Consider the following 22,671-nt stretch of genomic DNA (forward strand, 5'->3'; position numbering starts at 1 on the left):
GGTAAGATTTGAATTAGCATTAAGTGCAGATGTTTTCTCTGGAAAAAAGACATTTAGATAATGTGTTATATGAGCTGACTGTGTACACAAAGCCAAACGATTTATACTTTGGTTACTTAAAATCATTATACACAATATAATAAAGAAAAATTTAAGAATAAAGTTCATCCATTCATTCTTTTCTTTTTTTTTTGGGCCGTGCTCTGCTGCTTGTGGGATCTTAGTTCCCTGACTAGGGATTGAACCCGCGCCCTTGGCAGTGAAAGCGTGGAGTCCTAACCATTGGACTGCCACGGAATTCCCCATTCATTATTTTCATTTGTTCAGATTTCCGTCGAATTTTTGTCTATGAACATTACTACAAAGTTGTCTTTTCAGTGAAGGTGAATTTTGTATTTTTAGCATTAACATGGCATAAACATTTCCATGTTTCTACATAGTCTAAAAAAATATCATTTAAGTAATATTCTAGTGGGCTCAACACCATTCCTTTTTTTTTTTTTTTTTTTTTAAATATTTGGCTGCGCCGGGTCTTAGTCGCGGCATGCAGGGTTTTTAGTTGTGGCATTCAAACTCTTGGTTGTGGCATGTGTGATCTAGTTCCCTGACCAGGGATCAAACCTGGGCCTCCTGCATTGGGAGTGTGGAGTCTTAGACACTGGACCACCAGGGAAGTCCCAACATCATTCTCATTGAACACTTAGGTTATAATTTTTTTTAATTACGTGTATTGGGGCATTCAGATTTTTATAACATAGAATGTCTGTCTTTGAGTCGTTTTCTTTAAATAAATGCCTTTCGTTACTTCTTAAACTCTTAGACTCTTCTTTAACATTGCTTTTTGTCAAAATAACCTCTTACGGCTATCTAACAATGTTGTTTATTTTGGCATTTCTGATTCTTATTATTTAGAGTCCTTTATCAAAATGTGTAGACTGCATTTTAGCTGTATCTCATTTTCCACTTAAAACTGCTCTCCCTTTGAGAATTTAAGAGCAGAACTGTACATAAAAAGATTCCAGGTTGAGGCATACAACAAGGTAGTAACAGAATCTAGATCCTTTGGTTCTCAGCTGGCTGCTTCATCTAGTAAAATAACTTTCTCCTGTTTATAGAGCCCATATTCGTGTGCCTGTTTGTGTGTGGGTTTGTGTGTGTGTGTGTGTGTGTGAGAGAATAGAAGATGGCTCGAGAGCTGTTTGTCACCATAGTTCCAAATGTCTAAATATACAAACATGATCTGGGATTCTGGTATCCATGTGAATGCAAGGCTGAAATGTCCATGTAAATATTGTGACAGGACATTTCCTTGAACCTTTGCCTAACCTTTCCCAGAGATGAGCCAAGTAAAGAGGTGATGACTTGATAGATAACAGGCCAGACTTTCTTATTGAAAATTCTCCACCGCCTGAGGACAACAGGACCACTTATATTATGGGGTTTCCCCCTCTGGCTTACTAGGCAGTATTTCCACAACTCTTAGCAGGGAGGGAGGGGATGGGGGAGATAGAGACAGAAGGAGGGACATTGAGATTTTATTTTAAAATAATTGTTACCATTTATTAACAACCTGTTATGTGCCAGGTCTCTTATTTACAATTTCTTATTTATTCTCCATATAAACTGTGTGAGATAAGTGTTATCTCCATTCTACAAATGAGGCCTGTGACTTGCCCAAAGAAACATTAAACTTCGGACCCGGAGTTGAACCTAGGTTTATCTATTCTCAAACCCGTGTACTTTCTTCTGTTGTGTTGTAAGAAACATTCCAACCCATTCTTGTGAAATCAGGAGTCAGGTACCCGACAAATCATAATGACCAGGCTATTCCTTTAAACATCTCTAAGAATTGAACATCTAGCACAAATGTCTATTTTAACTGTAAAGCTTTATGATATGACTTAGTCTTCTTTATACATCTGTCCCTTGAAGATAAGTGTGTATAACTTAGGAAGGATGGAAAGGCCTCCTCTTCCTGGCTTGGGGCAGATGGATGGCAGAATTGTAAATGCTGCGCCCTTGGTTTGTCAGCCCTGTGGATATCTGGCTTTCCCAGTGAGTGCTGCCTTGGTGTGGAATATTCTTTCTTCACTTCTTGTTCTTTGTTTTTGTTTTCTCCTCAGATCTAGATACTGATGACGATTTAAATAGCGACGATTTTGAATATGAAGATGAAGCCAAACTTGTTATATTCCCAGACCACTATGAAATAGCACTACCAAATATTGAGGAGTTACCAGCCCTGGTCAGTGAGTGTGCACGGCTGCTAGCTAGATGCGCGTGACTCTCTGTGTCAGGTGTGTGTGCGTGTGCAGTGTGTGTGCGCTGGGCGGTGGGGAGGGCGGGGTGAATGAGAGAGGAGGGGAGGAAGGAGTAGGAACAGAAGCAGATCGCTTCTCCTCCGTGAAGAGGGCCTCGCAGGTTCCCTTTCAGTGACACTGGGCCGTATACCCTCCGCTGCCTGTTACTTCCAGGGCTATTTGGGCTTCACTGCTCACTGGCCGGCCTGCTCCAGGTGGGCTGGCTTCTTCCCACCTGTGAATCACAGTCTGGTGCTTAGATTTTCAAATTGTGCCCCCCGAGATGTGCAGGGACTGCTGGAGAGGGGTTGCCTTCTGATCAGGGGCGCCTAAAATTTTTATCTCTTCTGCATCTTGGCCTTCCATGTAAAATTTTGTTTGGGAAACATAAAAGAATTCCACCGAGAAACAGCAGCAACATGATTATGAAAATAACCCAATATTTACAAATCACAGGTCTCCAGGAGCTCTGTGATAATGTGTTCCTTTGAGGATGAAGACTGCTTTCTAGGTTTTAGAATTTAGTTTTAGTGGTGAGTTCTTTTCCCTTTCCTTCCCTTCTTTTTTGTGGAGCAACTTTTATCTTCCTGAACAACTTAAAGCTGGTGGCGGTGGTGTAAGGGAGTCAGGCTCCGTTTTACTTTGATTCTCGAATCCTGTGGGGACCCAGACCATTTTCCTGCTCTTCCCTCATTTCCTGTATTGTCTCCGCTGCTCCATCCGTTCCTATGTTCCCTTTCCTTTCTTTTCCTCTTTTCTACTCAGTTGCATCCTGACTTCACAGAGCCTGGCTGCAGATAGCAGAGTTAGACATTCCAGTTAATTTTTTCCCCTCCTCAAGCTTTGCTAGAACCAAAGCCAGGTCTTTAGGTCCCTGATTCTTTCAGATGCTGTGTGCCTCTCTCTACAGTCCCCTGCTCATGTGCCCCTGCCAAGACGGGACGTTTGTGCTTGGGATTCCCATGTCATTAGGGACCAGGTTGCCACCATTCAGCCTCTTTTGCCTCTGATCTACTTTATACCTAAACATAAGACCATAGAAGTGAAAAATTTGTGTATTAAGCTATCGTAGTTCTTTCCTCTAATTATTTGATATAGCATATCTTTTTTAGTACCAAATGCATACGTTTTAGCAATGTGTACAGAATTAAATTACCTCTGCTTTCTCCAGTTCCCTGTGTCACTCATGTGGCTGTGATCAAGGACAAAATATATGATGGGCAAAATGGTCTTACCCCATGCCATTACTTGATATTATATACTAAAGCTTATATCTGTATACAACTGACAGTTCTCACTGCCCTTGTTTAATATAACTCTTGAGCCTGCTGTCAAAAAAGAAGAAGCACATTGTGAATGACTGTCATGAGAAATGATTTTTCTCTTACTCCCTTATGAAGAAAAAGTCGTTATGTGAGAAAAGTTAATGAGAGCCTTTAAGTACTTTTCATTATTCTTATATTTAGAATATAATCCTAAGTGTGAACACTTTTATAGAAAAGTGAAGTGTCATAGAAATCCATATCCAGCAATATATAATTTTTAATACAGAGTCTTTTAGAATTAAGAAATACTTTAAGAATTAAAAAAAAGAGAATTGTTTGGAAGTTGAGGTGGGGAGATAGAAGGAAAAGCCTGATTTATCTGATGGTAACTGGTAAGATTTATCTATATAAAAGATGCTAGTTACTATAATTTCTTTTCATGCTTTTGCTACATTTTTGGTGTTTGATAATTCTTTTTCGGCTTTTAAATAACAAAAATTATTGAACTCACCCAACCAGGTGACTCTTCGTCGTCTCTTGAGTTTCTCAGCACAAAAAAAAGAAATCAGTTTCAAATAGGTACTCTGTAGATTCTACCAGAAAGTTAAACTACCTCTTAGTGTTACAGGGGTCACAGAGACATAGTGTTTGGGACTCAGTAGGGATCTTAGAGCCTGAAATCTAATGCCTCATTTTAGAGTCAGGAACTCAAGCCTTGGTGTGCTTGTAATTGGTTAGCAACTAGCTCCCTGGGGGCAAAGCCCTGCATTGTAATGTTTGCTGATTTCCATGGTGTAAATACTCCCATTTCAGGCTAACATGTCACCTAATGCAGTGGTGGGAAGAGATGTGTAGTAGGACATCCTCACATAGAGTTATCACCATTTGCGTAACGTGGATGTAAGTGACCTCAAGAGCAAATAGATTAGTTATTAAGATAGAGTAACACAACTAGGGAGTGAAGAGTTTTGAATATTTGTTACCTTTTAAAAATATACTTAATTGTGAGCTAATAGAATTTAATTTTTAATAATGGCTGTGTTTAACAACCCTCTTGCAAAATTTCTTAAAATTTAACAAGTCTGTAAGCCAGTTTGAGCCAATTCCACAACACCCCTGTACTTGAGATAATTCACAGTATAATTATAGGATAATGGATCCTGACCTTCATCTATGATCAATAAAAAGGGCCTCTAAGTGATTTTAGATGGTATTCTGAAAACACTAGGTCAGTGTTTTATAACGTCCTAGATGATTAAGGAAATTTTGTTGAGTGTCACCAGGAAGGATATTCAAAGAAAAGAGAGAATATTATATTCTTATTATTATCACTGTGCATTGCAAACTAGAACACTTAAAAAAGACCTAATAGGGTGGAGAAGATTCAGAGGAGGACAGGGAAGGGATCGAGGTAGTCAGTGAAACAACAAAGAGGTTGTAACAGACCAGACTGAAAAGATTAGGATGTGCTAAGGCAGCATGGCCCAAACCCATAAAATCAGGAAGAGGCCCATGGTGAACTCAGCCTTGTTTTCTAGGGGCATTACTGGAAGGGCATGGGAGATGAATTTTGATAATTGAAAGGAAAGGCTACTTATATAACATTTCTTGTGGGAGATGAATGGGAATATTTTTAAAAAGGTTTAGAGAAGGGTAAGATAGGGGAAGGGGGAATTAAGAGGTACAAACTACTAGGTATACAATAAATAAAATACAAGGATATAATGTACAGCACAGAGAATATAACCAATATTTTATAATAACTCTAAATGGAGTATAAGCTATAAAAATATCAGATTACTGTGTTGTATACCTGAAACTAATATAACTTTGTAAATCAAGTAAAAAACTTCTATCAAATAAACACCTCCCCCCCCCAAAAAAAGAGGTTTAAATATATTTATGAATGCCTGATTGCCTGATCTGTAATGGAGTATAAGCTTTTTGAGGGCAGGGACCTTTTCCTTTTCCTTTTCCTGACTGTGGGTAGCCCAGTGTAGTCAATTGGTAGTGTTTAGTATAATGTTGGAGAGTTTTAAGCTGGAGGAGGATGGGATCTAATGTTCACAGCAGATCACTGGCTACTAGGCAGAGAAGAGGAAGCAAGAGTGGGAGAAAGGAGATGGTAAGGAGGCTGCTGTGTGGCCATTCAGGTGAGCTGGGACGATGGCTGAACAAGGATGGGTATGGCCGAAATCAAGAAGAAGTAGACTGCAAATAGATTTTGGATGTAGGACTGATAGGAATTGCTCAGGGCCTGGGTGGGGGTGGGAGTGGGATGGCAGCTGAGGGAACTTCCTCCGTTGTCTCTATTTTTCTTTTTTCCTTGTAGCTTATTTTATTTTATTGGAGTATAGTTGCTTTACAATGTTCTGTTAGTTTCTGCTGTACAGCAAAGTGAATCAGTTATACGTGTATATATATCCACTCTTTTTTAGATTTCCTTCCCATTTAGGTCACCACAGAGCATGTCTCTTAATCCATTCTGGGGTCCGTTGTCAGTGCTACCCAGAGGAAAATGTTCTGTATGAAGGTCAGCTAACTGTACAGGATGCTAGTGATGTAGAATACAGATTTTTGTTAAAAATTGTTTTTCAGACAATTCAATGGCTTTTATTATATTCAGAGTTGGGCATCCGTCACAACTATCTCATTTCTCTCTAGTCTCTGGCAATCACTAATGTACTTTGTGTCTCTGTGGATTTGCCTATTCTGGACATTCCATACAAAAGGAATCATACAATACATGGTTCTTTGTGTGTGGCTTTGTTTTTACTTAGCATATATTTTCAAGACCCATCCATGTTGTAGCATGTATCACTACTTCATTCCTTTTTATTGCTAAATAACATTTCATTGTATCAAAATACAATACTTTATCCATTTATCATTAATGGGCATTTGGGTCATTTATATGCTTCTATGAACATTGATGTATAAGTTTTTGCGTGGATACGTATTTCTATTTATCTTGGGTGTATACCTAGGATTGGGATTGCTGGGTCATATGGTAACTCTGTTTCACCATTTGAGGACCTGCCAAATTATTTTCCAAAGTGGCTGCACCATTTTACATTCTCATCAGAATATGTTTTTAAAGAGAGTTAGAAATAGCTTATAGCATGAAGCAAGTAGCGAATGTGGCGAGAGGCATATATCCAGAATCAGTGGGGTTTGGGAGAAAGCAGAGAGTCCGCCCTCCCCCGTAGTCAGTTGGTGCCAAGCCAGACATCACAGATTTGCTCATGATGTGGGCTGATCTGACACAGAGACATCCAGGCATGTCCCCATCCAGTGTCACATTTGCACTAGCTTCAGAAATGGAGCCATGCCGCTTGCATTTCATTCAGGTGCCCTTGACCACATATCATTGTGTGATGAGTTGAGGATACTGGTTGTCTGGGTGTATATTTGTTAAGAGTAAAACACACCACTTGGGTAAATCCTAGGCATACCTGTTGCTAATTTCACCCTTGTAAATTGTTCACCTTATACTTTTCACTCCACTTGCTAAGAGGTAGCAATTGTTAAATCTGACTCTTATGCTTGGGTTTACAAACTGGATTTGGTTCTTTGCTATCTTGTGTTATTGTTACTATTGCAAACTCCAGTCCAGGATAAAACCTAGCTGGACCCAGGGAGAATGTGCTGGAGTCAGGAAACTAGCATCTTGCTCTTGTGGTAACTGAGCTATTTGAATTTTCTTGAATTAAGCTGTATTTATTAATAAACTTTAAAATTCATTTTATAGAAGTTGCTGTTCTCTCAAGCTGTTTTAATATATCACATCTGTATTTGTCTTACAGGTAACAATTGCTTGTGATGCAGTTCTCAGCTCAAAATCTCCATACAGAAAGCAGGACCCAGATACGTGGGAAAATGAGTTACCAGTGTCCAAATATGCAAATAACCTCACCCAGTTAGACAACGGAGTCAGAATTCCTCCAAGGTGAGGGTCAGACAGCAAAATGGAACTTTCCCCCCCAAAACGGGCCAAAGGAATATTTATATTTCTACCTCTTCACTGAATTAGCAATTATATATTTTCTTATCAGATGCCTTTTATTAAAAATAAGCTTGAAAAAAAAAAATAAGCTTGGGACTTCCCTGGTGACACAGTGGTTAAGAATCCGCCTGCCAACGCAGGGGTCACAGGTTTGAGCCCTGGTCCGGGAAGATCCCACATGCCGCGGAGCAGCTAAGTACGTGCGCCACAGCTACGGAGTGTGTGCTCTAGAGCCCTCGAGCCACAACTACTGAAGCCCGCGTGCCTCGAGCCCGTGCTCCGCAACAAGAGAAGCCACCGCGATGAGAAGCCCACGCACCGAAACAAAGAGTAGCCCCTGCTTGCTGCAACTAGAGGAAGCCTGCACATAGCAGTGAAGACCTAACATAGCCAAAATTAATTAATTATTTTAAAAATTAATTAATTAAAAAAAAGCTCAAAACTTCTCTCTAGAATTATCTCTACCTTTGTAGTAGATGCTGACCATGGCCAGCCCCTGCCCTGGAGCCCATCCCCACCCTAAGGTCTCCGGTTGTGATCACCTGCAGCTCCTCGTTTGAGGGCTTTCTCTGCCTGCCCGAGCCAGGTAGGCCAGTGCACTGGACAGTCAGAAACGCTGCAGAGCCGTGCTCCCTCCTGTGCTCCTGGAACAGCCTTCAGCCAGTGACTGTGGAGTGGAGGGATGAACACCCTAGATCCCTACACTCAGGTGGGGTAACTGTCTCCTGGAGTTCCCCAGCTGGACTGAGCCCCAGTGGCCCATGGGGTCATCTGCTTGTTCACAGTCCCTGCACTGGCTTCCTGCCCTTTCAGTCTCTCTTCCCTCACTCCCCTAGGGTGCTTCCTGGGATCGCCTCCCAAATGAGCTGTTTGCATTCAAATCTTTGTCTTAGAGTCTGCTTCTGGGGCACCCAACTTACAAAGACGGACAATAGTCTTTGGTTGTCACATTTTGGCTGGAATGCTCTTTAGGCTCCTTTTGTACCTCCTGTAATCAGATGCCAGTGTGTTTCCAGAGGCAGGTGCTGGAGGGAAAGAGCAGGTAGATTAGGAATGTGTCCCTTCTGGTTGAACCCTGACTGTACTGCATTCCTGTTCTGTGTGGTCTTAGGGAAGGCATGGTTCCTCGGGGCTTTTTCTCCCTTTGATAGTGGGGATGGTAATAATGCTGAAGAGTATATATTAGAATTAAATGATAATACTTCTGTAAAGCCCCTGGCACATACCTGACATTCGACCTTCAGTTAAGTTGTTTTCCTTTCTACTTAATTTAGATTGTCAGTGTAGTAGAGTTTTGTTTAAACCAGTCTTACTGCTTGTGGCTAATGCTTTGGAACTTCAGATGTTTATACACGTGGGATCTTTAATGTTTTAAGCTTACTCGGGCTCCACAGTCTCTCATGTAAGGAATTTTAAGGAAATGACCTTTCCTCCTACCCTCAGGTTCTGTGTCTTTTCTAAAGTAAAAGAAACATCTCGAAGGAGCTGGGAGGAGCTGGCCCCCATTGGGGAGGCAGGCAGGTTACTGAGTGGCCCTGCTGCTCTGGAATGGATCTCTGTTAGTCCGCTGACGGTCTCCTGTGACTGCCCCAACTGCCCCCAGCTTGAGACACTCCATTTTCTTAGATGTTAGTTTTCTAATCACGCCTTGTACTCTGGCTGTGCTAACTGCTGTCTGATGATTTCACAGTGGTTGGAAGTGTGCCAGGTGTGACCTGCGAGAAAACCTCTGGTTGAATCTGACCGACGGCTCTGTGCTGTGTGGGAAATGGTTCTTTGACAGCTCCGGGGGCAACGGGCATGCGCTGGAGCATTACAGAGACCTGGGCTACCCTCTAGCTGTGAAACTGGGAACCATCACTCCTGACGGGGCAGGTGAGTGTGCTTTTACCAACTTGGGAACTTACAGTGGCTCCCTCTTAGATTTAACCAGTGCCTTAATCTCTGGGGTTGGAGGGCATAAGCTCTGGACTCAGCCCAGGGTCGAATCCTCATTCTGCCTCTTGTTAGCTGTGAGATCTTGGGTGAGTTTTCAGATCCTTCTAAGCCTCAGGTTCCTCATCTTGAGGATAATCACAGTACCTCCCTCATAGGTTTGTTAAGATGCATAAGCATTTAGCCCAGTGCACACCGTAAGGTCATGATAAAAGTTTGCTGCTTTTGTTAGTATTTCTCTGAATATCTCTTGGCTAAGAGGACAGAAGCAGGAACCCGGACTTGTGAAGTGAATGTGCATAATAAAACCCACCATTAGAATAGTAGGGGGAAGGCCTAGAATTCATTATGGGGATTAGTATCATTTTAGGTACAAATGGATTCATTATGGAGAAGGTGGGTTTTAAAGATACTGTGTGTTCAGAACCCCTGACATCAGCAGGCAGTGACGGTGTCCAGTGCAGCAAAGGGTTATAAGTGGTTCCTGCTTGTACTGTCAGCTTCAGAACTGGTCTTCTTCGCGCTCTCACACTGTATGTTAGCTTTTGGCTATGTTTGTACAGTTAATTCCTTCTATCACTTGGTGAGGGAAAAGAGAAGTTACATCAGGGTTAATAATGAGAAACTTAAATACTGAGCAGTGGCCATAAGAACCCATCATCTCAGCATCACTGAAAACACTTATGAAGCACAGACCTGCACTCACACCCAGGTCAGTTTCTCCATCTGTCCAGGTTTTAATCTTTATTTCTTCTTTACTTTAAGGTAAGATGATTTTTTTAGGAAAATTATAAAGACATTTGGCTTTTCTTCTCTGCTATCTTTCTCTGACTGAATTAGCCAGCCTCAAAGTTAATTAGTGAGGATGATGTTTTCACTGAATGTGGTACACTCTTTGTCAGCCATGCCCTCTCCATCAAACTGGTTTCATTTATCTGTTTTATAATTGAGGGCTGGCAGTTACGTCATGTCTAGATTCTTTTGATTCACCTTTTGGGTAAACTTCCAAAGTTTAGTGGACTTCTTTTAACTCATTAGAGAAAAGTAGCTGCAAGAGCCTCAGGTGCTGGTGCCAGACATTTCCCCCTCAAATAAATAAACCGCTACACAAGCCAGGTTGAATCCTAAGCCTTCCAGGATCTGAAGAGGAAATTCAGGACATGCAGTTGGATTCAGGGTTACAGCAAAGTGCTTACAGGTCATTGCTCTGTTGAAGAACTGCTGTATATGGTAACCATCATTGTTCTTGTAGGGCCTATAGAGAGAAAGAAGAGTTTGTAATGTAGGCATTCTGTTGGGTACAATTGCAAGGGGAGGATAATTCAGATGTTTCTACTTTTAGTGCTATCTTATGCAGAGCCTTTTTTTTTTTTTTGTGGTACGTGGGTCTCTCACTGTTGTGGCCTCTCCCGTTGCGGAGCACAGGCTCCGGATGCGCAGGCTCAGCGGCCATGGCTCACGGGCCCAGCTGTTCTGCGGCATGTGGGGTCTTCCCGGACCGGGGCACGAACCCGTGTCCCCTGCATCGGCAGGCGGACTCTCAACCCCTGCGCCACCAGGGAAGCCCTCCTTTTTAAAAATTGGAGTACAGTTGATTTACATACAGTGTTGTGTTACTTTCAGGTATACAGCAAAATGATTCAGTTATACATATGTATATTCTTTTTCAGAGCCGTTTCTATTATAGGTTATTACAAGATATTGAATATAGTTCCCTGTGCTATATAGTAGGTCCTTGTTGTTTATCTATTTTATATATAGTAGTGTGTATCTGTTAATCCCAAACTTCTAAATTATCCCCCTCCCTATTTTCCCTTTGGTAACCATAAGTTTGTTTTCTACGTCTATGAGTCTGTTTCTGTGTTGTAAATAAGTTCATTTGTATCATCTTTTTAGATTCCTCCTATAAGTGGTGTCATATGATACTTGTCTTTCTCTGTCTGGCTTACTTCACATAGTATGATAATCTCTAGGTCCATCCATGTTACTGCAAATGGCAATATTTTATTCTTTTTCATGGCTGAGTAATATTATGTAGTGTTTTGATAAGACCAGTTATTAGAAGTCCAGCTCTCAGAACATCCTGTTCAAGACAACAATTATTTGTATATGGGGATTTGTTCTAAAATTTTGCTTGAGCTCTGTCTTTTTCATCTTTAAGTTCCAAACAAAATCTTATGCATGTAGGCATGGATACTTTGATTAAACGAACCAGCTGGTCTATAAGTACTTAAATAATTATATTCTATTTAAATGTATGCTAGTAGTAAAGGCAAGGATTAATTCTATTCTCTATGCATATTTTTTAAAAAAAATATTTATTTATTTCTGGCTGTGTCGGGTCTTAGTTTGGCATGCGGGATCTTTCATCGTGGTGTGTGGGCTTCTCTCTAGTTGTGGCGCACGGACTCAGTAGTTCTGGTGCGTGGGCTCAGTAGTTGTGGCTCGTGGGCTCAGTAGTTGTGGTGCGCAAATTACTCTTCATGTAATTGAGAGTATTTGAATAAATACTCTTTTTTTCAACCATAGAAAGCATAAAACATTGTCAAAAGCAATGTAGAATGTGCACCTGTGATGAGGGTTCTTAAACTCGCTTAGCTGAGGCAATGTTCACTTTTTTTTTTAATGACTATTTTTTTAAAAATTATTATTTTTTATTTATTTTTTTGGCTGTGTTGGGTCTTTGTTGCTGTGCGTGGGCTTTCTCTAGTTGTGTCGAGTGGGAGCTACTCTTCGTTGCGGTATGCGGCTTCTCATTGTGGTGGCTTCTTTTGTTGCGGAGCATGGGCTCTAGGCGTGTGGGCTTCAGTAGTTGCAGTGCATGGGCTCAGTAGTTGTGGCTCATGGGCTTAGTTGCTCCGCGGCATGTGGGATCTTCCCGGACCAGGGCTTGAACCCGTGTCCCCTGCATTGGCAGGTGGATTCTTAACCACTGCTCCACCAGGGAAGCCCATGTTCACTTTTTGACAATAGATCAGGATTTGATTCCGGCTTATCTTGTGCAGAGTTGATTTTAATGCAAATAATTATTTTCAGTCTAATTATCATTACATATTAGTTTATGGGATGCATCAATTCTATTTTCATTTCTTTTAAATCTGTTTAATAGATTGCTAGTTATAGCTTATTGTTTATTTAAAAAGCCAAATAAGTTAATGAAAACATGTGTAAAGTTTCCATAAATGTCTGATGATGGGCCTTGTGGATGTTGAGGCCCAGGAGGGTAGGGTGCCCTCTGTCTGGGGGTGGGGTGGCCCTCTCCTGATGACGTTACCACTGGTGAGGGTCCATCTTCCATACTTGCTAGACTCACTGAGGCTAATTCAACTCACAAGAGACAAAGTGTTAAAGTCGGGGTGTTTAGTTTTTAGTTTCTAGTGAGAACCACAACCACCTGTAAGTGGGATGTTTATGTCAACTCGACCAGTATGTTCCCTCCCTGTGGGAAGCTGAATTATATTTAGAATATTGCTTAGTGAACATGGAATCCAAACAGGTTGTGAACTCAGATGTTTAATGGTCGTGTGATCCAGTTGTCCTGGTTTCCTTCTCTCCAGTAAGGACATACCTGCTCACTGAGAAACTCCTACTCATCTTGAGGTCTCAGCCTAGGATTAGTTCTTCCAGGAAGCCTTGATCCCTCCAGGCTAGGCCATTGTGGTGGCTGGGTAATAAAAGTGGGCCCCATATCGAATTCCACTCTGGGTTCCATGGGTACAGCCGCAAACAAAATAAGAAACAGATCACCATACAGGCAAACAAAAAGCTTTCCTCTGTGGGAGGAGACATTCGTTTGGCAGAGCAAGGTTGAGGTTCTTGGTGGGAAAGGAATGAAGAGGGTTGGAGGCAAGAGAAGGTGTGTTTTCTTTCATCATAGAAATTAGTTTACCTGAGAAGAATCCTCAAAGCCTTGGTGATTACAGGAGAGTCTTCCTGTAATGCCCATGGCAGCAGTGAAATTGCCTATCCCACTGGCCCCTGCACCAGCTCAGCAGCATCTGAAGGTGATTTTTTTTTTTTTTCTGTTTTCCATCCTTTATTGAAAGGTCCCACATCCTCAGGGACCCCAGGCAAACCAGACACCAGACAGGTCCCTCAAATATAGCAGGAGGCCTGAAAGGGGAGAGGAATGACTTATGATCCCACCACACCTCCCTGGAAACAGAAACCCACCACAGACGGACAGACAGACAGGGCCAGGACGGGGGAGACCTTACCTCCCTCTAGGTTCTCTGCCCTTTGCCCCCACTTGAAAAGAAAGTCAAACACCGACTATGCGGCGCCCCAGCCCCCCACCCACCCTAGCAGCGTTTGTGCCCCCCCCCCCGCCCCCCTCGCAAGGGGCAGCGCTGAGGCAGCTTCCCGTCGCTCTCCTTCACTTTGGTTTGCTCCTGGCAGCTCCGTGCCCTCTTCCTTCCTCCCTCAGCCTCCGGCCCAGTTGCCCCTACATCTTCTATCACCTACTCGGACCTTCTCTCTGGTCTCTAGGGCCTCCTGCCCCAGGGCCTCTGGGGAAGCAGCATCTCCTCCCAGCAAGGGGCTCCGCCAGGCCCTCTCTGCCCAAGATGCGGGGCTCACACGGCCGCCCCAGTCTCCTTGAGGTCAGGGGCTGAGCGCTGCCGTCTCATCCACGGGGGCGTAGTGTATGCGGGGTAGCGGGGCCCTGGGGGCCTCTGGGCTGGGTATGATTGGGGCTGCTGGGGATAATGTGATTTTTGGGCTGGAACTTCTGGGGTTCGGGCTGTGCAGAACCCCCTCCCCGGGATCGGCCCCCTCTGTCCAGGGAATTCCAGCGGGGACGGTGGGACCTGCGGGGACTTGGGGGCCTGTGGGCAGGGGTGGCCGGAGAGGGGGTGAGCTCCTCGGGGGCAGGGGTGGCGCTGGGGACTCCCCGGCCCCCGCCCCCGGCCAGGACTCGCGGTGCTGGGGGTTGCTCTTGAAGGGGAAGCGCAGCGTGCAGTCACGAGGGGGCATGAAGCGGGTGGGGGGGTCTGCGCAGCCCCCCGCCCCGGCCCCCAGAGCCTGCAGTCCCTGCAGCCGCAGCTGCTCCTGCTTGAGCCAGCGAAGGCGCCCCCGATGGAAGGCGGGGTCCTCCTCCATCAGCCTCGACACCCGCTCCCAGCTCGACAGGGGCGGTGAGGAGGCCGCGCGGGAGGTGCTCGGTCACTGGGGGCTTCCTGCTCAGCTGCCTCAGACCCTTGGGGCTGGGCTCACGTGGCCTCACCGGCTTCTTCATTCTCATCCTCGTGATCCTGGGTCAGGGGGATGACCCTCTCCATGTGAAGCATGCGGTCCCTCAGGGCCTGCAGCTCGCGGTCGGTGCTGCTGTTCTGCAGCTTCACCTCCTGCAGGATCCCCGCCAGCTTGTCGATGTGAGCCCGGAGGTCCTCCGCCTCTGCGCCGTGGGCTCCCTCCTCACTGCCGCCTGAAGGTGATTTTTCTTCTTTGATCATCTTCACCCCTGACCTGGGTATCAGCTCAAGGATTTGGATCAAGACATTGACTACTTCATTTTAGTTTTGACCTGGTTTGTGCCCCTCTGTGTGCCTCTGTGCTGCTCCACTGTGGCACTTTTCATGAGATCCTGTTGCTGCGTCTAATGGTGGTCACCTGGGACGGCAGAGCCTGAGCGCCACGTTTGTTGTTTACTATTCTGTCTCATCTAGCATAGCCCCTCACACATAGTAGGTGCTCAGTAAATATTTGTGTTGTAAACAGATGGAGGAAGACAGACACACGGATAAAGTTTTCTCCTCTGATTTACCTTTTTCTTCTTTTTTTCAATTTTATGGACATCTTTTTCCTCTTAATTGTTTTCCTTTCCTGACCACAGTCTAGGTTCTGTCTGGCCTGGGAGTTATACTGTCTACCTCTGCCCTCATTCATTTTGTGTTTGGGTTTCTAGATTAATTGCTGGAGCATTCTGTTGTTTTTGTTCTTTTCCTGTCTGTGGCAGATGCTCTATAGGCATGCAAATATAAACTCATGGTGGAGAGATGCAGTTTGGGTGAATGGATCATACATACTGTGGAGAGATCCTTTCCTCTCTGGCTTGTGACTTGGTGTTTGACCAAGAGTTCTGGGTTTGTTTGTTTTCCCATTTGAGCTGTGATGATAGAGCAGTGAAGCCAGCTTCTCTGGTTTCTTTAGTCTTTCTAAACACCAGATCTTGTTGAGGTACACCTCTACCTCTCTCTCCTTCTGCTTTCCTTTGTGGGTATCTGAGGGCAGAATTTGGACTTCTGCCATTTTCTGGGGCTTAGGAAAGAGAGCCCAAAGTCACATGAGTAAACCATAGCCAAGAAGACATCTGTTGAGGTCCTTTATACTAAACCAGCATTCTTATAGGACTATTTGAAATAATAAAGGTTAAACTTGTGAGGACAGGGACCCTGCTTGTCTTATTTAATATTAAATCCTCAGTATCTGTATATATTTGGTGTTCAGTAAATATTTGTTGAATACAATGAATGAATCAATAAATGAATGAATGAGTGCGTGAATCCCTGTGGGTGAACAAGGATGACCAGTGGTACACTAGTCCTAATAGTATACCACCATATAGAAACATTTTAATTTTTGGCAATTACTTATAAAACATTCTTTTCAATCAAAATATAATAAATTTGGAAAAAAAGAAAAGCAAAAAACCAAAAAGAAACCTTCCCATTCAGAGAAAAGAAATGATTACCATTTTAATGTAAATTCCTTACAGATTCTCAGTCTTTGTCTCAGTCTTAGTCTCCATCTCTATTATCTAACCTTTTCCTTAGTTTTGGAACTTAATGCACATACTATTTTCTAACATGCTTATCACATCAATTAGTTATTCATGCTGTAAACCTTTTCTTTTATCTTTTCCCTTCTGCGGGTCTCTCCATGCTCTCCATGGCTTAATTTGTCATTTAACTTGAAATGGAACAATGACTGGTTTCCTTGTAAAGTAAACATAGTTACTCATGAAACTCTGCTTGGACTATTCCTAGGAGGATCTTTCTGTGAACTTCCTAACTGTGTGTCTTGGCTCCAAGCTTTTAAGTCAAGGAAGGGGTCAGCAGGGTAATACTTGTCAGGCAATGCTTATTTGCTACAATAGTTTCTGAGCTAAGACTTGACTTTGCTAAGCAGAAGTTGGAAATAAAGTGAATTTCCCAATGAAAAATGTGTAAGGATTTGCAGCTCCTGAGTCTATTTCAAATTTTTTTTCTATGACTACATGTCATTTTAAAATTCTTCATGATTGCCAAGTTTAAGGATCACAGTTCATTTTTAGATTTCTTGTGTGTTACTCACTAACCTGTTTTTGTTATTGGGGTAAGAAGTAACTGTTGTGTCTGACCAAATCATGGCATATTTTTGGAGCAGTTAATGACTGGAAATAGGAAATGTTAATTTCTCACTAGTTTCTCATTAGGCTGGAGCCTAATGGCTTAAGAACCATAGAGTTCTATGTGATTTTCACTTATTTTGAAATCCTAGACCCATGCCAATGGTGCATTTCTAGCAATCTTATTTTCTTTTGGAGCTCTGATAATTAGAGGCTTAGGGGCTTAGAGGCTTAAAGTCTTAAGTCTTCAAAACTATCTCAGTAGTTAATAATAACCAAAGATAAGTGCCTGGGGAGTGTCATTTTCACCTTCCAGCCAATATTTGAGTGGTATTTTGGTGTCATGTGTCATAGATTAAAAATATCGTTGATGTATTTGTTTTAAGTTATTAGTTCAAAGATTTTTTTTTGTATTTAAACTTTTTGGAAATTTTTTCTTAATTGGGCTGGGGATTTTGTCTTTTGTTTTTCCTTTTGAGAGCCCTGAATTATATTTAAAAAAGGAATATAGATGAAGGCTGCTATTCACAAGTTAAAATGGGCCCCTAAGGGAAGAGGGATAGAAGAGAAAGCTATACAATGTTTAATCTATTAATAATAGGAAGAGTGGCTTTTTTGGGGTGGCAGTGAGTCTCTGTGTATCTGGGTTTGGGTCAGAGGGTCACCATAGTTTTTATATATATTACTTTTTGTTCTACTCCTGGTATTGTTCCAAAGAGCAAGAAACTCCTTGAACAGTCTATCTTTTACTGTCCTAAAGAATAATATCTTTATATCTATTTTCAGATTTTGTTTTTCAAATTTAGAAGTGAAGAAATTGTGGTTTTTGACTCTCCATTCCTGTTAAGGGCCTAGGATGGTGCTTCACTGAGCCTCTTGGTCTCCTGAGAGATCTGAGGAAATAGTCTAGTGCAGAGGAAAAAGGACTGGGCCGCGAGTCGGAATACCTGGGTTCTGGGCCACGTGAGGGGTTTGAGGCAAATGATTTAACTTTTCTAACCCTCGTTTCCTTACATGCAAAATGGGCCTGAAAATGTTTCCCTCTACTGCATTGCACTGCCCTATGACGACAGATAAGGCAGCAGTTTGGATAGCTTTTGAAAACGCTAGGCAGGGCTTCCCCGGTGGCGCAGTGGTTGAGAGCCTGCCTGCCAGTGCAGGGGACACGGGTTCAAGCCCTGGTCTGGGAAGATCCCACATGCTGCGGAGCAACTGGGCCCGTGAGCCACAATTACTGAGCCTGTGCGTCTGGAGCCTGTGCTCCACAACAAGAGAGGCCGTGATAGTGAGAGGCCCGCGCACCGCGATGAAGAGTGGCCCCCACTTGCCGCAACTAGAGAAAGCCCTCGCACAGAAATGAAGACCCAACATAGCAATCAATCAATCAATAAATATTTAAAAAAAAAACAAAAAACGCTAGGCAGTGCTTCTCAGACTTTGCTGTGCACGTGGAGATCTTGTTAAAAGGCAGATTCTCATTCAGTTGGTTTGGGGTTGGGCCCGAGATTCTGCATTTCTCACAAGCTCCCAGGTAATGCTGCTGCTTTGAATCATACCGCAAGAAGCCAGGTGCGATCTAAAGCCTTATGTTGTCAGGGGGGATATTGAGGGTCCTGAGGAGAGAACCCTCCCCTGCCACCCCCAAACACACAGCTTCCCAACACCGGTGTGCCGTGAGTGGGTTACAGACGAGGCCAACATGCTGATCCCTCAGGTCCTGGGGCGGGTGGAGCCTCCTGAGTTACCCCACTGCGCTAAATGCATCATCATCTTCTTCTGTGTGCTGTAGGGTGGACGCATTTGGGAAGCACAGCAGTCTTCACAGATCCCTCACCAGCTCTGTGGGGTGTGAACACTGAAGTAGGGAAGAGGGGATGAGGGGGCAGGCGGAGGTGGAGGGTCGTGAGGTGGTAGGTCTGGGACTACCAGAGAGACTATAGAGGGTTCCACAGGCAGAATTTTGTTTTGTCCTGGACCTCACACTGCGGTCCAGCCATTCGGCAGCCCCGAGGGCCTGTGTGTTCTCTGTTCCTCACAGGTTCTCCCTGCGTGGGCAGACGGCGTGGCTGTTTCCTCCATCACCCTTCCCTCCTCCAGAACTTATATCTATGCCACTGGGGTTCGGGTTAGAACAATCCATGTTAGGCATTTGTATTTGTCTAATTTTAAATTATTTTAACTTTAGACACTGTTCTTTTTTTCTTGTTTCAGAAACCTTTTTAAAATTACTTTATGAAATGTCAAAAGAATTGATATTATGGGTATATTTACAAAAATACCTATTTATTATGCTTATTTTTTATCATCTGTCTTCCCCCCCAGTTGAAACTCACAGAGATTTTTGTTTTGTTTATTGCTATATCCCAAGCCCAGGGCATAGTAGGAGCTCGGTAAATATGTGTTGATTATTGAATGACTTGATTACAGATCTCAGTGCTTATTTTCTCTTCACCTTCTAGATGTTTATTCTTTCCAAGAAGAGGAACCTGTTTTGGATCCTCATTTGGCCAAGCACTTAGCGCATTTTGGAATTGATATGCTTCATATGCATGGGGTAAGAAAGGTCTCCTTTTGTCTCTATTCCCACTTTGCGGGGAAACTGTTTGGTTTATTTATATAATTCCTATCACACAAATCTTAATTTTCTAGGTTTTAGGTTTTAATGTTTGCATTTACTTCTTTAACTTAATTAGTATTTTGTTTTGGTTATCAGCTTAGATTTTTAATTTTTATTTTATAGTAAAAATGGCACCTCATCCAGTACCATTTTGTTTTAGTTGGAGTTTACTTGCAAAATTCCTGTCTCCTTTGATGGAGAGTTGCATGAATCACTCTTTGTTCACTAAAGGGAGAAGGTACAGGGAGATGACCTTTAAAATAATCTGTGACCAACATCACTTTAATTGATTACAGGAAGGGAAGCAGAGCTCCTGGGGCAGGAAAGGGGTGGAAAGAATAAGCCAACAGATTATTGTTGATGGAAACGCTTTGCCTCATTTCATATTGTGTTTTCAGGCTGGTATTGTGACTGTGTAATATTTGTCCTTATGAGGAGCTGGTTAACTGTGCGTGTTTTGCTTTAGCCCATGTCATCTCCCTCTCCTCATGTTCTTCTCTCTAACTCCTCTTTCTCACTCATGTCACTTTTTTTTTTTTTTTTTTTTTGCGGTACGTGGGCTTCTCACGGTTGTGGCCTCTCCTGTTGCGGAGCACAGGCTCCGGACGCTCAGGCTCAGCGGCCATGGCTCACGGGCCCAGCCGCTCCACGGCATGTGGGATCCTCCCGGACCGGGGCACGAACCCATGTCCCCTGCATCGGCAGGCGGACTCTCAACCACTGCGCCACCAGGGAAGCCCACTCATGTCACTTTTTAATTTGTTTTCTGTGCTCTTCTTTAAACCTCCCTCCCATGTCGAGCTTCTCCCGAACCCCATGGTTTTATTCCACTTTCTTCTCCAACTGCCTTGCTTTTTGTTTGCTGTGTTGCATTGTATCTGCCCTTGAGATTATTCTACTTGCTTCTTTTTTTTGATTCCTATTTGTCTTCTTCCTCCTCCTATCTCCTTTCCTCCCAGTCTCTGTCTCTTTTATTTTAAAATCTTTTAAATGTGGGGTTTTTTTAAATTGTGGAGAGATACACCTAATGTAAAATTTACTGTTTTAACCATTTTTTAAGTGTACAGTTCTGTGGCATTAAGTTCATTTGTCTTGTGTAACTATCACCACGTCAGTCTTTTTAAATGAGGTTGTTTATTTCTCTGTTTAACTGGGGAAGAACGGCAGAAACATCTATTGCTGTTGGAAATAATTGGTGGGGCATGATGTTTGAATGATAATCATTGTTAAAGTTGTATTTCTTCAATGACGTTGCCCCAGACAGAGAACGGCCTCCAGGACAATGATAGCAAGCCGTGGATCAGCGAGTGGGAGGTGATCCAGGAGACGGGGACGAAGCTGAAGCCCATGTACGGCCCCGGATACACGGGTCTCAAGAACCTGGGCAACAGTTGCTATCTCAGTTCTGTGATGCAGGCCATCTTCAGCATCCCGGAATTCCAGAGAGCGTAAGTGTCCCGTGTAGACCAGGGTGCACAGCCTGCCCTGCATCCCCTCCACGTCCAGTCAGGTAGTGTGTGCTGAGGAAGCCCTTCACCATCTGTGCTGTGACTTCCCGCATGAAGCTGGGTGAGAACACTTGTCAAGTGTTATGGGGATCAGGTGAGATAAGAAGAGCTTTGTAAACTGAAAAACCTCCTACAGGGATTTGTCATATTAATAATGGCTTCCAATTTTAGACCAATACCCTCTATGCCAAGAAAGTAATAATCATTAAGCTTCACAGCAAAACTGCCACATCTCTTCCTATAGATGCGCTAGGAGAGGTTCAGTGATCTGGTTGGTCAGTGGTGAGTGAGTGGAGCTTCTAAGAGGATTTAAGCTTTTCTTTTTTTGCTACTCAAAATGTGGTACGTAGATGGTGCTGGTCCTTGGACTGCTGGATGTGGATCCGAAACGAGACAGGTATGGAAATTGAGAGTGAGCATTCAGAAATTGTGGTAGGCCTTTGACGTTGCCGTTTTTTGTAAGTGGCATTTCATTTTTTCAGTACAGTTGACCCTTGAACAACATGGGTGTGAACTGCACGGGTCCACTTATATGTGGATTTTTTCAATAAATACGTACTACCATACTACAGGATCTGCGGTTGGTTGAAACCATGGATAAGGAGGAACTGCGAATCCAAAGGGCTGACTGTAAAGTTATGCGTGGAATTCCGATTGTGCCGAGGGTTGGTGCCCCTGACTCCTGTGTTGTTCAGGGGTCAACTATAATTTATTTTTATTGTATTTTTAAAGGTATCATCTATATGAGTTGAAATCAACAAACTAGCTGGCCCTTCACCACAAGGAATTGGGAGGCACTGATTTAGGGTGCTTCCCACCTGTACATGTTCAGGCTGCCTGCTTCCTTCCTTGCTTGAGGGGCAGAGGGGCTGTGTCTCTGGCCCTTTTCTTCCTTCGACTGTGCTTAGGACAGGGAGCCGCAGAGACTGGTAGCTGCAGCTCACGGGCAGCCACTGCCTCAGTTTAGGAAATCATCTCTAGTGTTTCCCAGAGCAGGTAGGATTCGACCTTGGTTCAAGTATGGAAGAGGACACACATGTGCTAAGACAGAATGACGGGCAGATAGCATGCTAGGGACAGCGCAGGGCAATTTTTAACCCACGTGGAGTTGAATGCTAATGATTTTAAAGGTAGTTAATAAAAGTATATCAGATGTCCTTTTCCTTCCTCTCTTGGTATTTGAAGTCTTACCTCTTCATACTGTTGCTGGCTTTGGAAATTTATGGTCGGTTTTCCATGCCAGGTTTTAATTTTTTCCATCCAGCCAATAAAGAGCGGGTTCTGCTCTGCTTAGCAGTGTGCTGGGTATGAGGGGTTCAGTGGTGCCCAGCTCCAGTTGGAGAAACAGACATTAAATAAATGTAGACCGTCCCCAACTTGTGATGATTCGACTTCAGATCTTTTGACTTCAAGATGGTGCAGAAGTGATACGTGTTCAGTAAAAACTGTACTTCGAATTTTGAATTTTGCTCTTTTTCTGGGATAGTGACAGGAGGTACATACCCTCCTGTGACGCTGGGCAGGGCAGCAGCCATAGCTCTCAGGCGGGCACGCGACCCTGAGGGTAAACAACTGATATGCCCACAACCATTCTGTATCCAGACAGCCTTTCTGTTTTTCACTTTCAGTACAGTATTCAATAAACTAGATTGGATAGTCAACACTTTATTATCGAATAGACTGTGCTAGATGATTTTGCCCAACTGTAGGCTA

The 22,671-nt window shown here is 43.4% G+C and overlaps 1 protein-coding gene across 2 annotated transcripts in view; it reads left to right on the forward strand.

Moving 5' to 3' along the window:
- USP13 (ubiquitin specific peptidase 13) overlaps nt 1-22,671 on the forward strand; it is a 119,117-nt gene that overhangs the window by 36,100 nt on the left and 60,346 nt on the right. For both annotated transcript variants that reach the window (XM_032630784.1, XM_032630785.1), the window contains exons 4-8: nt 2,124-2,245; nt 7,372-7,514; nt 9,262-9,446; nt 19,293-19,387; nt 20,711-20,898. In XM_032630784.1, coding sequence (XP_032486675.1) covers nt 2,124-2,245; nt 7,372-7,514; nt 9,262-9,446; nt 19,293-19,387; nt 20,711-20,898 — 733 coding nt within the window. The remainder of the gene's footprint in view (nt 1-2,123; nt 2,246-7,371; nt 7,515-9,261; nt 9,447-19,292; nt 19,388-20,710; nt 20,899-22,671) is intronic.

This window comes from Phocoena sinus, chromosome 4, assembly GCF_008692025.1.
Source record: "Phocoena sinus isolate mPhoSin1 chromosome 4, mPhoSin1.pri, whole genome shotgun sequence".
Classification (NCBI taxonomy): domain Eukaryota; kingdom Metazoa; phylum Chordata; class Mammalia; order Artiodactyla; family Phocoenidae; genus Phocoena; species Phocoena sinus.